This window comes from Haliaeetus albicilla, chromosome 1, assembly GCF_947461875.1.
Source record: "Haliaeetus albicilla chromosome 1, bHalAlb1.1, whole genome shotgun sequence".
Taxonomy (NCBI): domain Eukaryota; kingdom Metazoa; phylum Chordata; class Aves; order Accipitriformes; family Accipitridae; genus Haliaeetus; species Haliaeetus albicilla.
In genome coordinates this window covers 18,743,940-18,761,868 of record NC_091483.1, presented here as the reverse complement: position 1 = coordinate 18,761,868, position 17,929 = coordinate 18,743,940, and the positions used below count along the sequence as shown (strand labels likewise).

The 17,929-nt window shown below is 40.2% G+C and overlaps 1 protein-coding gene across 6 annotated transcripts in view; it reads left to right on the top strand.

The window, feature by feature from the left end:
• The window catches only part of WDFY3 (WD repeat and FYVE domain containing 3), a 185,563-nt gene extending 168,518 nt beyond the window's left edge, over positions 1–17,045 (top strand). For all 6 annotated transcript variants that reach the window (XM_069780681.1, XM_069780713.1, XM_069780692.1 and 3 more), the window contains 12 exons: positions 13–104; positions 439–651; positions 4,565–4,712; positions 5,777–5,931; positions 6,375–6,533; positions 7,401–7,580; positions 8,694–8,876; positions 9,747–9,843; positions 10,843–11,172; positions 12,265–12,376; positions 12,735–12,932; positions 13,599–17,045. In XM_069780681.1, the coding sequence (XP_069636782.1) occupies positions 13–104; positions 439–651; positions 4,565–4,712; positions 5,777–5,931; positions 6,375–6,533; positions 7,401–7,580; positions 8,694–8,876; positions 9,747–9,843; positions 10,843–11,172; positions 12,265–12,376; positions 12,735–12,932; positions 13,599–13,719 (1,988 nt within the window). In that variant the 3' untranslated portion in view covers positions 13,720–17,045. The remainder of the gene's footprint in view (positions 1–12; positions 105–438; positions 652–4,564; positions 4,713–5,776; positions 5,932–6,374; positions 6,534–7,400; positions 7,581–8,693; positions 8,877–9,746; positions 9,844–10,842; positions 11,173–12,264; positions 12,377–12,734; positions 12,933–13,598) is intronic.
• Positions 17,046–17,929: the final 884 nt, after the last annotated feature.

Here is a 17,929-nt window from a genome sequence, read left to right as displayed (position 1 = left end):
TTTTTTTAATAGGTTGCAAACAAAATGGCACTAAACTCGGCGATGTAATACTCCCCCCATGGGCAAAAGGAGATCCTCGTGAATTTATCAGGGTTCATCGGGAGGTAATTTGCATTTTAATAATGACAAAAGAAAACATCAGTTGGGACTTTGTACTGCATATTAATCTAAGCTCGGTCCATGCAGTCACCACTACTAGCCAGTCCATGAGTTCTGAGTTGATGGCTAATTGTTGCAAAGATCTGTAGAACCAGTGTTTCCTCCCCTTCCTTTTTGGCTAGGGAGTATGTTGAGGCAAGAGTTCCTTCAATGAAAAACTTTATCAAAACATAACAAGAATACGTCAAAGTATATTCTGCATTTTTCTTTGTGGCAGGTATAGCAGACTCAACTGATGACCGGTATCCGTAGTTTTAATGCATGCCCTTTGAATTTCAGGCTCTGGAATGTGACTTTGTGAGTGCACATCTGCATGAGTGGATTGACTTGATCTTTGGCTATAAACAGCAAGGTCCTGCTGCAGTAGAAGCTGTAAATGTCTTTCACCATCTCTTCTATGAGGGGCAAGTGGACATATATAACATCAATGATCCATTAAAAGAGACAGCTACCATAGGATTCATTAATAACTTTGGACAGATACCAAAGCAGGTATACCCTTTGTAGAATTCTTATTTGCCAGATGGTACTCAAATTGAAATGTGTTAATATAGAACAGGAAAGTCTTTTAGGAGTGAAAATTCCTGGGAGTGTTTTTCCATAAATACTCTTCCAGTGGTGTGAAATCCTTTACATTTCCATCATAAATGCAACGAAGGTCAACTTTGGGCTTTGCTTGTGAGATTAGAAGTGTCTTTTTTTCCCCTTTGCACCCTTAAAATAAAGGCAAAATAAATTATGGTTCAACTGTAAAAATCAGCATCAGAAAAAAATAATGTATGTTCCTGCTGCAAAGTCAGAGGGGGAGCAGTGAAAGTGCAACTTTAAAGTAATGCCTAGTGTTCAGGTATTTTAAGTTATCCTGTAATGAAATAATTTCTATAATAACTTATGCTTTCTCCTTTTTTTTACACCAGTCTCATGGCATTCTGCAGGGCTTGGGCACATGTTTTATTTGAAGAATCTGTTGAAAAAAAACTCAAAATTTAAATTAAGAAGATTGACTCTTGTGGGACAGCTATAGTTAAGGAGCTATATAGACACATTTTTGGTGCAGCTTTAAAGTTTGTGTTCTCTTTAAGAGATTACATTAAATTATTAAATGTAATATTAAATCTAAAGTTTTACTGTGTGGGGTTTTAGTTTTGCAAGGGGGTTGAGGGTTTTTCTCTCTCTCTCTCTCTCTCTCTCTGGCATTTCTTTAGGGTTTTTTTTGCTGTCCAGTGAAACTTTTAAATGTCATCGGTAAATTTTTCCAATCCTAGGTATATTAGAAACTACAGATACCTTCAGCAATTCACTAGGAACCTAACCCACATGTTAGGGACTCTAGACTACAGCAGCACATAATGTTTCTGGACAGTCAGAGGGTATTTCCTGTGGGGACCCACTAACAGCTATCTGTCTCTCATTGCTTGGAAGGAAGGCTAAGAACTGCTCATCTATCCTCTTGTTGCAAAAAGGGGTGGTTTAGACCACTTAAAGAATCACCTTCAAGGGTATTAGCAAAAATGATTTCATAGGAATTTATAAAAGTGCAACTTTACAGAATGTGATGGCAAGGTTCACTCTATTACTTAATACACAGATGAAACGTACAAAGGAAAATTAAGTTAGAATCAAACTAAAATTATGTATACAGAGACCGAAGACACAGTAGGGTAGAAGAGAAACATACAAAGGAAAATCAAGTGAGAATTGATTTCTCATGATTTGTACAGAGATCAGGAATGTAAAAAGGTCGGGGAGACCCTCCTGTTGAGTCACAAGTTTTGGAGAAGACCCCCTTGCTTTCTAAACTCCTGTTGGAGTCTAGGTGCAGCTGGATCAAGTCCTAGTCCCAGACTTGGTCAACAGTTTATATCTAAAGGGAATATGAGTATAATAGCAGCCTGAGATTCACAGTTGAATAAAGTTCATGACAGTAACCTGTGTATAGGTTTGATAAGCAATATTTGTAATATACTTGCTATAGAATATTCAGGTTAGTACACACAGACATGCAGAAAGACACTAAGAGATATACATAAGCAAGTAAAAGAGGTAAGCCTGTTAAAAAATTCCCCTCAAGTTCAGTAAAAATATTTACATCAAATGCTTCGGCATCTTTCTCAATGGGTGAAGGGTTGAGCCTCAAGGAGTGAAGAGTATCAGCCCAAGTCTTGTTGGTTTTCAGCGACAGACCTCTGATCTTTGCAAACTGAAGAGTTTGCGAGCTCTGAGAGGTGTCCCACTTGGACATGCTGGTTGCAGCCTGCTGCGGTCCAGGAGAGATCAAAGGGTCTCACTTAGTACCGTTGTTTATAGGTTTGGGAGATGACTGGCTTTAGTCATCAGCAAATTCTTGGGATTCCAGTTGCGGTGGTACTGTTTCGCATGAGTTACAATTCAGATAAGGAAGGCTCCAAGGCTGTTGGAGAATGACTTAAGATTCAGATAGGGGATGCTCCAAGGCTGTCAGGAGAGGACTGAGATATGTCCCAAGGTTGTCAGGAAATTACTAATTATCCCTACTCCCATCCCCAGCCTCCGCCAGGCAACAGGAGTCCTTGGTACAGTCAGTGCAGCTCCTTGTCTTAGCCATGCAAGAGTTCCTGGTATAGTCAAGGGACGCTTAACCACCCAACTCATTATGCTTATGCTGAGGCCTAGCAAGACTTCCCGAGTTCATAGATCAGCCCAGAGAGGGGGAAGAAATGCACCACCACATCTCTGTGGCTGCTTTTCTCCTTTTCCTTTCTTACGCTGTCTCAGTAATCTAAATATGTGGTGGCTGTGGGGTTTTCTCCTCTTAAGTAATAATCAATCACTGCGTTGTGATGATAATCAGACATGGCCCAGCTAAAGCCAGATGAACAGATAAAGACTGGGGCTGAGAGCAGGGAAATGGAAGAGCATTGCAGCTGAGTCCAAGGATCTCCCTGAATCTTCAAATGCCTGTTAGGCATGTTTAGGCATAGGTACAAACCTATGATGATCTCATCATCTCTACCAGAAATTGCATGATGCTTTGCTAGAGCAAATAAGCAGACAGCAATAAACTTTGGGAAATCAAAACTCCTTCCTTAAGTCATTTTTGATGGTGAATGCTCTTGCAGCACATTTCTGTGAATTGTAGTTTTGCTATGACCCTCTGTGACTTTCCACAGGGGATCTAGGGCAGGCTATCTCAGTGATGTGGCTGCTGTGCGCTTTTTCACTCCTTTGCTGCACGGATGTGTAACATGAGGACTACATCTTCTTTATTCCATCTCTTCCACCACTGTTTCCCATTTTAAAAAGTTGTGCTGCAGAACATTCCAGAACTGGTACTGCATTTGGAAGAGGGCTCTTGCAAACTGCAAGGGTCCTGAGAAGCCACAGCCTGGGGGGGCAGAGCAGAATGAACAAGCAAGAGAAACAGTCGCTCAAAGGAGAAAAGAAGGGGTGGGTTTCTTGCTGGAACTGGCATTTTTTGAGATCAGTTGTCCATGTGGACACTGTATGATGTGCCTTCTCTCTCTATCTTCTCACAGTGCAGCCAGACGGGAGGCATGCTGTAGTTCAGGGAGAGCTGTGGTACCTAGGCCTGTTGTTACCCTTTGTACCCAGAGCGTAGATGTGAGCTGTAGAAATGTGTGTGCATGCTCATAGCTCAGCTACCTCAGGCTTATGCATGTTCCCTCTGTTATGGATAGGCCAACAGGTAACACATCTCAAAGGGCTGTAAGGAAAAAATAACTTTCGGCCTTGGAATTTCAGTTCTCCTTTCAGTGCTGTAATAGCCTCTCTGTGAAAGAGTAATTGAAATCTTACAAAATAGCACTCAATGTTTATATTTGTCATTTACATATTATAATACATAGCATCTACCATCCAAGATGATGTTTATTATGAATTTATCATGTGACAAAGCTAGTGTGTATCATTGATGATCATGGCTTATTAGAAGCAATGATCAGTTTGTTTAACACTGAGATACCAGGAAAGGTCACTGAAGCAGTAAAATGGAAATTCAGTCACTCATAATGAAAATCTAGGCAGAAGATGATCAGGTGTTAAGATGTGTTTCTTGTGCATGATTATCATATGCGATCCAATTACATGCCCACCTATGCTGTTACTCTGTTCTTTGGTAGCCTGGCCACCTCCAATTTTTGCTTGCTTCACTTCAACTGCTTTTGCAGCTGGAGGTAGCTTTAAAAATACTTTGCTCATTATGTCCTTGTTGGATTTTGTATTATTTGTTGAAGTCTTACTGAAATGGTTGCCATAACTTATTAGTGAATACTGAGAACAGTTAAGTAACGTTTTCTGACCTGCAGAACTTTTAGAAGGTAAATTGCACATACTGATGATCTTTTTAAGCTTGTGTTCTTGTAAACCTGTAATTTTTGATGATAATTAATTTCTTGATGAATTTCAGCTCTTTAAAAAACCACACCCACCAAAGCGTGTTAGAAGCCGACTGAATGGGGAGGCTGTGGGAACCTCTGTGCCCCCTGGTTCCACAAGTGACAAGATTTTTTTCCATCATTTGGACAACCTGCGGCCATCTCTTGCCCCAGTGAAAGGTAAACTGCAAAACTGTGGTAATTATTCCTGTTTCTTTGCCAGAGCATTCAGAGTTTCAGCAAGATCGTCCTTCTCCATGTTTTGCTTAGTTCTAATGTTACTAATGGGTGTACTTCTGTGAGAAAAACAAATTTTAAATATCCTAATGCTGTAGAGATTACAGCATTATGTTCTTAGCTACCTTAAAGTATGCTTGGGAAGCACCAAATCTGTGCCAGTTTAACATAACTTTTTTAAAATAGGGGGATAAAATTGGGCCCAAGCACCTCTTTAAAGTTTTATTTAATAAACAGTATTCAGGGTACATTGCTTCTGGGCCTGCAATAGCCTCAATTTTTGTGGTTTTTGTAGCAGAAGGATTCTTTATCACAGTGCCAAGAAATACTGAGAAATGTTGGCAGGATGGGTGGTGTTGGTAGCTGTGCTGAGATGAAAAAAGGTGAGGTTTGACTTCATATTTGACATTGGACTGAACAAAAAGTTAATTGTCTGTGAGGCAGGCAAATGCTATACAGTGATTTCTTAACTAGTTGATTAAATGAATCTGTGCCTGCCTGCTGTAAAGAGAGAAGGATGTACTAATACACAGGACATAGCAGGGCTGCACTCTAAGACAGGAAATTAGAAAGCACTAATCTGTATTTGTAAAGCTTGGGGGAAAACAGGTGGGACACCACAGGCTGTAGTCAGGAATGTAGCCTCTGGGAACGCTTAGCCAAGATGTTGGAATCTGTACCAAAAACTTATTTTTACTTGTGCCAGAAGTGGTGTACAACCACTTTTAATGACCACAGCCATCTTGTCTGAAGAACACCTTGTACAGCATCACAGGTAGGATCAGAGCTATCTGTGATCCTCAGAGTGTTCTCACCACTACTGATGGTGCTTAGCACTGCATTTGTTAGGAATGTAGCAAAAGTTGCCATCGTTGCAGTTGAAACAAAGATTTGTATAACATAGCCAATACAGATATCCTGCTTTTGCAGAGCATCAGGTATTTAATGGGATGAGATAGTATTTGTCTGTGCTAGCAGTAAAAGGTAACCCCATCTTCTTTTTTTAGAGCTCAAGGAGCCTGTGGGACAGATCGTGTGTACTGATAAAGGCATTCTGGCAGTAGAACAGAATAAGGTTCTCATCCCACCTACATGGAATAAAACTTTTGCCTGGGGCTACGCAGACCTCAGCTGTAGACTGGGTACCTATGAGTCAGACAAGGTTTGTAATCTGAGATTTGTTTCAGTGCTGAATGTACCAAAAGCAATTAGTATTCAGTAGTGAAAAAATCTAACAATGGAGATTTATTTCACATGTGAATGAAATAAGCTTGTACTGCGTATGTTTTATTGCTCCCTATCTGGTGGGCTTCATCAGAATGCTGGCAGAATGACATAAACCAATTACTAATAATTTTTTAACAGGTGTGCAAAACATGAATGAATTAAATCTGTGCAGTTAAAGCTCATCTCATGTTCTCTTGGGAGGCGTCTTATGGCAGAGGCTGGAATTGCTTCTGTTTGAGGAAAAACTGCATAAGGGGGTAGCAGCAGTATCTTAGTTACTTTAATGGTCCCGTGTGCAGGGTAGCACTCAGGTTTTTATTTTTAACCTACCAAACACTAATCCTTCAAGTAATTCTTCTTTGTTTTCTTTATTTTTAGGCAGTAATTGTTTATGAATGTTTGTCAGAATGGGGTCAGATACTGTGTGCCATTTGCCCCAACCCCAAACTAGTTATCACTGGAGGAACAAGCACAGCGGTGTGTGTGTGGGAAATGGGCATTTCCAAAGAAAAAGCTAAAGCCCTTACACTGAAACAGGTAAAATACAATAAAGATGCCTTTTGCATAAATTATGTTTCAAGATCAAAGGAATTATGAAAGGGGTTTTGCTCACATAGTAAGCTTTGAAACCATGAGTCCAGCAGACCTTTGGAGAACTGAGTTGTCAAGGTACTGATCTGCATTGAAAGTGGGCAAAATGCATCTTTAAAATTGCATCGTTTTTAAGGATAGTTGATTACCAGGAGTTTTTTGGAGAGATGGGGAATTTGGTGGCGATGTTAACAAAATTATTCAGGTATGTTTTGTAAAATCATCTGCTTTATTGTAGTGTTGTATGTAAACAGACTCCTGTTCCAGGGGTTAGGTGAAGCCTAAAATGTAAAAGCAGGGTCTAATACAAGCAGATGTTTGTAATTTTTGCCTCCTTGCAATTGACTTTGCCTTTTTGGTTGCAGCTCTTTCTTGTCTCTTATCTTTTCTCAAACATCAACAGAAGTTTATATAGAAGCCATTTTATATTTACAAAGAATTTGTTTTCAGAATGTAATTTCAGGTGCAGCCTGGAACACACACTGACCCTATAAATAGGCTACTGATACAGATGGAGGATGCAGAATGGGTTGGAAATTCATTTTGGGGTTGTTTTTTTCAGTAGAAGGCTATATAACATTAGACCCTTGAAATATGGTTTTGTGAGAGTACTTTTTAAATGGAAAAAATATTGCTCCTATCATTTTCAATTATGAAAATAGTTGCCAACTGGAAACTTGTAAGTCAGTTGGATCTTCTGATAGGATATTCATGTTTACAATATCTGAATCTTTTCAGATAAGTGGGTTTAATATAGTAATTTTTGTGCTCTCTCCTGATAGCAGCTTGTTCCTTCTGACTTTTGTTTTGCAGGCATTACTGGGTCATACTGACACTGTCACATGCTTAACAGCATCACTAGCTTATCACATAATTGTGAGTGGATCACGGGATCGCACCTGCATCATCTGGGATTTGAATAAACTCTCTTTTCTAACACAGCTTCGAGGTCACAGGGCTCCAGTTTCAGCACTCTGTATAAATGAATTAACGGTAAGAACCAAATACTGTTCACCAGTGTGCAGTGGGAACAGTAGCAAGAGTCAGAAATCATTAAACTGAAGAAAAACAAACTAGGCTCTTCTGTTAGTTTGGCAAAACTTGTATAACTCATCTGAAAATGACTAAGCTGGTTTAGGGCATAATTTGCATCTTTTGTCCAGAGACGCATGTGGGTTTATTCCATGCAGAGCAGCTTGAGCTCAGAAAGGTTCATTAACAGTGCTGGCAGCAGTATAGCTAGTGTGGTGTTCAAAGTGGGTTGTCAAACCTACCATAGGAGCTAACAAAAGATTTGGTATGTGACCTTGGTTGACTTCTGTTCTTTTACGCTTATTTTAAAGGAAGCAGAAGATAACCTTGCATGAAACTGCAGTGACAATTGTAGTGGAAACAGACAAATCCTAAAAGCTTGTCTTCCTGGTGGTCCTATAAGTTACAGGTTGCCATTTATCCAGCTCCCATGCATGTCAAAGAATTTGCCTGAGTTGAAACTTTATGTAGCTGGTCCATCAGGGCTGGGTGGACCATGCTGCAACTGGAGCAAATGTAGTGGTTGAAATCAAGACAAAATGGGGCTGTAATGCAAGGAGGGGATAGCAAGAGGCACAGTTTAGTAGCTGCTAGTAGTCTGATGGTTGTAGTGTTGCCAGTGTTCTAGACTGCAGCTCCCGTTTCCCCTCTGCACTAGTTTGAACCATCTCTTGCTCTTTTCCTAATAAGGAAGCAAATGAAATTTAAGGTGATACATGTTTGTGAAAAAGACTGGAGTCAACACGAGCGGAGTCTTTGAAAACTGAAGGGAAAGTACTGAAAATACGCTGTTGGATTGTTATGCTGTGAAAACTAGAGGAATTGGTCTACTCATTGTATGCTGTAAATACAACAAATAGGTTTCTATTAAGTCTAGTTTTCTATGTACAATTTTAAAAAAGTGCATATCGTCCTAAAGATTTGTTAGGTGGCCAAACTCAGCTTGAATAGAACATCCTGAAAAGTGCCAGCCTTGATGGCTGAACTTGGCTTAAAAATGAGCCTGGTTTATATTTTTGCTGAAGAAAACCTGAGACTTTTATTGAAATATGAAGGTGCTATTTGTCTTCGCAGGGGGATATTGTATCATGTGCTGGCACTTACATCCATGTATGGAGCATTAATGGCAGCCCTACCGCAAGCGTAAACACTTTCACTGGCCGAAGCCAGCAAATAATGTGTTGCTTTGTGTCAGAGATGAATGAGTGGGATACCCAGAATGTCATAGTAACGGGACATTCAGATGGAGTTGTCCGGGTGAGTACCAGGAGTCACTGCTTGGAAAAATAAGTTTACACCTTAGTAGTAGTAGTAGTTACAGAAGTCATGTTTATCCAACACAGTGTCTTGGCCGGTACCAAAAGCAGTCCTGCTATACTTGGTTGCTCTACCTGAACAATTAGTGTTGCAGGAAGGAAGGAGTCCAGGTTGAGTAGACGATGCAGACTGTTTTTGGTGCTGGAACCAGCTGTGCCATTTCTGCACAGGGTGGTGCACTGTATCCTGTCCACAAGTTAGATGGACATTGAAGATTCATGGAAAACTCTTTGTGAGCTGACATTCCTATGCAGTCTTTCAGTTTTCTTTCTCCTTTTTGATGCACCTGTTGTGATGTGGTAACTAGCAATAATCAGCAGCATACATTTTCCTTCCTGCTCTATTTTGGTCACTTTTTGGTCGCTAGAGATTGTAGTTTTTGATCACCATTTTTGTTCCACACACCTTGAGACAATTCATTTTGCTGCCTAGAAAGAAAAGAGGAACTTAGTGGCATCTCTGATCACTGCAAGTCTAACCTGATTTTCAGTACTTTGCTGTGTGGAGTCCTGGGTCTGCCTTAAGCAGAGTCTGCTGGTCAGGTTGCTATGTGGAGTGGATTTTTTTATTTGAACAGCTAAGGTGTTAAATAACAGCACAAGACTTGTTCGCTTGTGATTCAGGCATGAACACAGATGTGCTCTTATAGTATCTAGCCCCCAAAAACAGGGCTTAGTATGGAGATGTAACCTACCTCTCGTGCTACCAGTGCAAATGCACAGTTCTAATAAGCCATCTTAACTCTAGAAGTAGCTCAGAAGAAAGCTAAAAGTTCAGTACATGCACTTTGCTTATCCCCTGTCCCTTCAGTTCTGGCGGATGGAGTTCTTGCAAGTACCAGAAACACCAGCTCCAGAGCCTGTGGAGATGCTGGAAATGCAAGAGGACTGTCAAGAAGCACAAATAGGTATGTCTCCTGACAAGTGTTTTGTATTTGCCTTTTATGTGATCTTTACTACATGTAGGTTAAAATCCTATGGTTATACAGTGCAGAATGGACGATGGAGACTTTGTCTCAAAAGACAGTAGACATCCAGTGGGCATAATAAATAGAGTATCTGAGTTCTTTGCTCACCACCTTGCTTATGGTAGTTTCATACTGCTGTGAGTAAGAAAAAGTCATGGCCATTATAGCTTTTTTTTTTTTTCTGTGAAGACTGAACTTTTCTGTGTGTGGTTGTTTCTGCTATCGGTGAACACAAATGTTATAACAGAAGAATTAAATCTACTGATGGAACAGCATGCTGTTTAGATAGGCAATGCTGTACATATCATTTTCCCTGGTCAGAAGATTTTGTTCCGTGCTTGATGGGTATTTCTTTTAGCCATCTCATCTTCCTCTTGCCCTCTTCATATTGAAGATATGATCTGGATTTGGATCTGGATTGCATGAGACTCATTAGTAATTATTATATAAATACAGCTCTTTTTTTTCGGTGTCACTAGGAACATAAATATCTTCGGCAGTTGCTTTTTTGTATTAACAAAACCTGTTATTAGCAAATCTGCATTGTGTTTCTCAGTCAGCCGGAGTTTCAGCATAGCTGACTGTGCTTACTTGTGTAAGTTTTGCTGAAAGGCAGCAAGATTTGGTTTTGCTAACTTGAGCATTTTTGAAAATTTTACTCATGTCTATCCTAGCCTACCCCAGATGGACTATCATAGGAAATAGCTTCAGCTAAGGAGTGCTGTTTTCTGACAGGCCAGTGCAAAAAAGATGAATAGTGTGATTCCTGGCAGGAGCTGAATGTTTGCAAAGCTTTGAGATGCCTGCATGCAGTTCCCCTCTAGTCATGCTGTGGTGGTACCTATTGGGTTGTAGGTAGTGCAACAGCAGAACAGGGAAAAAGCTCAGGTTATAAGCAGCCTTGCTAACAATGTCTTCTCTCCTGTTGGGTGAATCCAGGGCAGGAAGCCCACGAAGAGGACAGCAGTGAATCCGAGGCAGATGATCCATGCATAGGCCAGGACACGAAACTGCAGGAGAGCCAGAGTCAACCAAGCAGCACCAGCCACAGGCCTAGGTCATCATCAAACAGAGCAGCAGCAGCATGGTCAGCAGACAGCGGCTCTGATGACTCCAGGCGTTGGTCAGACCAGCTCAGCTTGGATGAGAAAGATGGCTTTATCTTTGTGAATTATTCTGAGGGACAAGCAAAAATGCATCCCCATGCTCAGGTTAACCACCCGCACCCTAGCTATGCTGAAGCACGGCACTACAGCAAGCTTAAACCAGGTAAAAGAAATTGGGCACACTTCCTCTGTCAGATAAATGTGCTGTCAGCACTGACTCATAAGGCAGCCTCTCTCTGTCTGTGCAGCTTTGAGCAGGGTTGGCTGATAAATTCCAAAATGGTCAGCAAAGAGAAAAATTTGTGTGCAAACATTGCATGTTGTTCAAGCTTTTCCTGAGAAGCTGTGGTCAATTTACCCTGGCCAGCAGCTAACCCGCTGACTCGCCATCACCACCACAACCCCCTGCAGCAGGATGGTGGAGAGAATAGAAGGAACAAAAGCAAGGGAACTCACGAGTCAAGATAAGGATAGTCTAATAAGGGAAGGAAAGAGGAAGACAAAACAAGTGATGCAAGGGCAGTCACTCACCACCTCCCATAAGCAGAATGATGACCAGCCAGTCTCTGAGCAAATGGCTGCCTTCCCGCAAAACCCTTCCTCTCAGTTTTATTGCTGAGCACGGTGTTACATGGTGTGGAATAACTCTTCAGTCAGTTTGAGTCAGCTGTCCAGCTTGTGTCCCCTCCCAACTTACTGCACACCTCCAAACTCCTGATGGGGTTTGGGGTGCAAAGCAGAGTGGGGAAAAAGAGAAAACATTGACGCTCTGCAAGTACTGCTGAACAACAGCCAAAACACTGGTATGTCATCAAAACTGTTTTAGTCACATACCCAAAATGAGCATTTATGAAGAAAATTAATGACAGTTGGAAATCTGAGTCTTGACTTTAAAAATAAAATTAAATAATTAAAATAAAAATAAAAAAAATGAAGCTATCCCAGCCCTGTCAGGCTTTTGTACAGGGCTTCCCTGTGTATGTCACCATTCTCTGCAGCTCCCACTTACAGTGGGACTTACAGAAATTGGAGGCTCTGTGCCTTGTTTTGTATCCTCTCCTTTCTTACGTGCATTGGGGAGTAGTTGAAAAATGTGTTTTTCCTGAGTGAAACTTGAGTCATAGAAAGTTATCTTGGGTGGGGAGATTTTTTTCTTTCTGCAAAGTCACACATACAGATATGTTGGGCGAGAAGGGAACAAAAATGAGAATGAGCAAATTTGCTTTTTCCCCTCCTATTTCCCACTCATTTCTAGGATACAGATGGGAGCGTCAGTTGGTGTTTAGAAGCAAACTAACTATGCACACAGCATTTGATCGCAAAGACAACGCACATCCAGCAGAAATCACTGCACTCGGCATCTCTAAGTGAGTAGCTTGCAAGCGATTGCTTAAAACATTTTTTTACAATGTTGTCAGTAGGAAGTGGTACAAACCAGCTATTGTTCTTTGCATAATGCTGTTTGTGGTCCTTCTGTGTAGGGCAGCCTTGTTCAAGGACTGAGTTTAAAAAAAATCATAAAATAAGTAGACTCACTCAGCTGCACTATGTTACATAGAGTGTTGTTACAGCTCCATTTCTCAGTCAGACCAGGCTAATTTGCGCATTAGTTACTATGCCAGTAGTTTAACGTATTACATATTCTGACATGTAAAATTGGTCATCAATGTCTGCACGTTACCGTGCCAGAGTTGTTGCGGGAATGCTTTTGCTTTTTTCTTGCAGGGATCACAGCAGAATTCTTATTGGGGATGGTCGAGGCAGAGTATTCAGCTGGTCCGTAAGTGATCAGCCTGGCCGATCTGCAGCTGATCACTGGGTGAAGGACGAGGGGGGAGACAGCTGTTCGGGCTGTGCAGTCCGTTTTTCACTCACTGAGAGGCGTCACCATTGCAGGAACTGTGGACAGCTGTTCTGCCAGAAGTAAGTCAGCCAACAGTCTCTTTTGGGCTCTTCCATACAGAATTTTAAGCTGTGTAAAGCTGTTGCATACTGCAGAACTCTGCTGAAAGACTGAGCTTTTCTTTACCAAAACAGAACTGATAAAGAAAAAGCATCAAAAGTCTCAAAACTTCCAGGGAAGAATTAGAAAAGACAGACCAGCCCCTTTATAAAATCAGTTAGCAAGACAGGTATCAGGAGGGAATGAAATCTGCTTGCAGCTTTGAAAACCTCCCTGTCGCCCATCTGGGAAAAACTCTAGACAAATGAACTTAGCAAAGAAATTAAAAAAAAAAAAGGCAAAAAAACCCCAAACAAATGAAAAAAAAACAACAAAAAAACCCCCACCAAACTTCTTTTGCAGCAACTAGTTGTTCTTGTCAGTCTACTAGTAGCTATACTTTGAGTCTAAACTGGTGACAATAGCTTTTTTTAAGTTACCTCTCGCACAGAGTCATTGCACTGATTCTGTATTGATCATGCAAGTTAAATTCTGCTTCTGCCACACTGCATTTTATTTCTTTGTCAAGATAAATTTGGACAGTTTTCTGGTATTTGAAGTCATGATGATAATTTCCACACCTGGATAGAAAATAGCCAGATTGGGAGAAGACCTGTGTTCACAGTGATGTTTGTTTTCCTCTACAGGTGCAGTAGGTTTCAGTCTGAAATCAAGCGTCTGAAGATTTCGTCACCAGTCAGAGTCTGCCAGAACTGCTTCTACAACCTGCAGCATGAGCGAGGTTCAGAGGAGGGGCCCAGAAATTGATGGGGTTCTGGCAAATGGAGACCCCATCCAGCCCCACCGTCACTCCAAGAACTAGTGAGAGTATCACGCAGTGATTGGAAGAGATTAGAATATTGTCTGTTTACACTTAAGTTTATACTGAGTTTTAAGCACTAAAAGTAAAAAGGGATCATTGAATTGGTTTGCGTTGACAGAAGGTAAATGAGGCTAACAGCATAATTAAGTGAAGAGCAAAGCCCAGGAAGACGTGATTAATAACCACAAATCCAATAGAACTGTCAACCCCTAAACCTATGTTGATGTGGCTATCAAGAAAGTCCTCACTTATCCTAAACACCCATTCTTGTCTTGTTTTTGTAGATCTAGTCATCTTTATCTGGGGGAGGGGGAGGGGAAGGCTTTTTAGAAGATAGTTGTAAATCTGCCTTCTTCGCAAGCAACTGTGTATATTGTAAATAGGTGTAACGGCCTTTTTATCTAAATATGAACTTAACTGCCTGTTACATGGGACTTCAGATTAACCACTATACTTTGTGTGGCATCTTTATCTCATCTATCAATTTAAATATGAATGTTTAAAAAAAAAAAAAAAAAACAAAAAAAAACCAGAAAACTCGAAGGCATTATGCGTATTTCTGTTAAAAATCCAGTCTGTGCATGTTTGTTCTTTCAGTTGCCCACAGTATCTTAATTTAAGTAAGGCTATTCATAGAATTACATGGATTTTTTCAAAAGAAAACATTTTTGAGAATAGGACTTGGAGTATTTTATTCTAGCTGTAAGATAACCAGGAACTAAATTGTACACTTGTGTTGCATTTTATACCAAACTATTTACCACCTCAGTGTTGTTCATATTTAATAAGGCCTCTTTTATACATGTCAGAGCTACAGTTTTGTTAATTACTTAATGTTCATTAGCAGCTGATTCATGCAGTGCAAGAACCAGCTTTTACCTTCTTTAGTCAATAGCAATTGGCTTGCATATAGGTACAGAATGAATTCCTTGTGCATAGAATTTAACCGCTGTTGTCCTGTAGCTTGTTCGCAAAAAAACTTTTGGAACAATAGGCATTGCTCTAAAACAGGGTGATATTAGTCATGTCAGAAATGCTTCTAAGAGCTATCTTTGTGTTTCAGCACATGGCATCAACTTGAGGACAGCAGTAGATTTCCATTATGGTTTTTAAGTTCCAATATGAATTTAATTGCAGTATTTTTTTACTACTCTGTCATTTATTTTGCACTACATGTGGAATGAAGTAGAGACACTGGGATTGGAACATGTGCATCGGATAGGCCCATGGACTTAATTTCTGAATGAGGTCTTGCCAGTGGGTTTGGGGGGGGGGGGGGGGCAGGGGGCAGGCTGGTGTTTGGTTTGGTTTTGTTTTTTAACGTATGTGTATATATTTTGTAAATGGGTGACAAACTGATCTAGATCTAGGTATATTCACAATGGATTCTTTTAAATAGCGGTAAGGATATGACCCAAACCAACAGAAGACAAGTGGTCCCGCTTTTGCTTTGCTAGTACTTCTGTAAGTGTCTTCACTCGAGACGATGAGATTATCCTTCGCTTAGAATGATTTGGGCAGACTCTGGCCCTGGGACAGCAGATGGTTAAAACTGGCACTGTCATCAGAATTGCACCATCAAAAATGTCAGAGCCTCTGTGGTGGTGTGAGCTTCTTCCAGAAGGTCTTTGGCACTGTGAGGGCACACCTGTCTTCTCTTGATTTGAGCTTCTAGCAGTGAATAATTTGTTAATACTGACCACTTACTATTTACCCTAGTATCACATGTTTATGCACTGAAGGTTAAATATGTATTTTGATACATGTTTGTTTATTATATATGTGCTGGTCTGTAAAATGAGATATATTCCTGTTTTGGTATGTATACTAGGTTCCCAAATGAACAGAAAGGCTTTTCTAGAGCCCTTGCACACTGTTGAGTAAATGCAGGTTTGTTGAGATTAGCTGACCCAAATTTGGATCCAAAGAGTGATGATAAAATAGCCGTGCTGCATGGCTACCCTGACAGATTTGTCCCTAAAAACAAGAAGAGGTCCTCAGTAAGCATGTGCGGAGCACTGGAATTTCTGTGTTCAGCTGTTCTCTCTAACGTTGCCTTCACCCTTCCCAAAATGATGCGAAACCAGCATAATTCAGAAGACAGGCTAGTGGCCTTAACGTTTTCAGTTTTAAGAAAAGGCTCTTTTAACAACTTTTAAATGTCTTTGAGTCCACAGAGTTTTCTTCCCCTTGCCTCCAGATTTCAAATCAAAACCAAATTTAAGGAAGTCTTCTTTTCTATGGACTGGAACTTGCACAGCCATATAATTAAACCCTAATAAAAACAAGGTTTATGACAATAATACTGACATAATCTAAACACTAAAGCAAACAGTTGGCATATAGTACTAATGTGGGGTCATGAAGATAGTGGGCCGTCAGTAAAGAGGTAGTTGACTGTGTTCAGCTACATCAGCACGTTGTACGGTTGTTGTTCTATGCTTCTGATGTTTGGCAGCTTACTGGAAAAATCAAGGTCATTATTCTTTACAAATTCTGTAGTGCAGAGGTTAGTCCCAATTTACATTTTGCAAACAAATCACCACAGCCCTCTGACTTAATTCTTCGGTTGCGCTGTTCCAAAAACCACTTTCTTGCTTGTAGGAGGTGGAGGGGAAAGAAACACACCTGCTCATATTTTCTCTGGCAGCTGGTGCTGTGGGCAACTGTTTTGACTACTTGGGAGTGGGGTTTTTTTCCATTTCTTTCAAGCTTCTAATGCAAATTCTTGCTTTGTTTTCCATGTAAAAATCTGTTGAGCAAAAATATACTCATGTACACTAACATTAGTAGACTGTATTCTCTGCAAGTACCTCACGTCTTCTCCTGCCTTGTTCTTTGTAGTATACTTATTCATGTACTCTTAACATTCGTATGTAGTGTGCAACTGTAATGTCATGCTTATGAGAGGGGGTTGGCTGCCTCCAGCCAACATTCATCAGTTCAATAGCAAAACACTTTAGATAAGTTATTTTGCACTTTCTTATGTATAAAATTGGTAGAAACTTATATTTGCTTTGTATCATTTAAAGACTCTTTTTGTTTCAGTAAATGAACTGTGTATAAAATACTTATGCAGTTAAAACTGTTTTTAGAAAGTATTTTTAATTTCAGCAAGTTTGGTTACTTGTTGCATGACTATTAACACAGCTGACTTTTTGTGTCAGTGCAATGTATATTTTTTTTTTTGTCCTGTTATTAACTTGTAAGCCCTAGTTAAATGGCCATTTATTTGTACAGCATCAGGAGTAAATTGAAGATAACTGGCTAAGACTGGAGTGTGGAATTTTGTACTATATTGCAGAATCCAATATCTGTTTTTTGGTGGTTGCGTAAAAGGCCTGACGATTTACTATCTAGTGTGCAATCTGTGATATCTGAATGTTCATTGTATATTTGTCTCCAATGCAAAAAGGTAGAGTAACACAATTACAATACATGATTAAATGCAATAGTTCAGGTACTGAAGTATTTTTTTCATTTCAAATAAATACCTGCTATTTACCACCAAAAAAGCTGTTTTGCGTTTGTTGGAAAGACGCAACATTTTTAACATGGGAGTGGTAACTAATGAGTAACATGTTTCTGTATCATCATGAGGAGTAAATTTTTATTGCTTGTTATGGTTTCGCTTTCTGAACACGAGTACGGTCATCCATGATGATGCAGTGTGAAATTATGTGCCTTTGTTTATTCTTCTTTGCTTTGTAAGTGTCATTGTAGAGTGTGAAGCCAGCAGAATTTGACAGTCTGTAGAAGAATAGGCTGTACCGATGTAGAGAAAGCAGACAGAAAAGAACGATTTAAGTCGTGCTGGATGAGGACAGTGGAACAGGATGAAGTATCAAAATCCAATTTAAATCATCTTCCTCAAGGAGAGAATGACTACTAGAGCAGAACTTGACCTTATCTGGTGAGAAAACAGCCTAAGATCCCCAAATGTTGAAATATTTTACTACTACTTCAATCCATTTTTATACCCTTTTCTAGCCTGGTAATGCTAAAGAATGTGGGTTTTCATGTTGGCAGTTCATTACGCGCCAATACTGCTGGCTAACAGTTTTTCTCTAACTAAAAACAGGCTTTGATGCAGTTGGGCCTACCCTGTTCCTTGGCTGATGAGCACCACAGCTGACGTTGCATTCTTGGTATTTG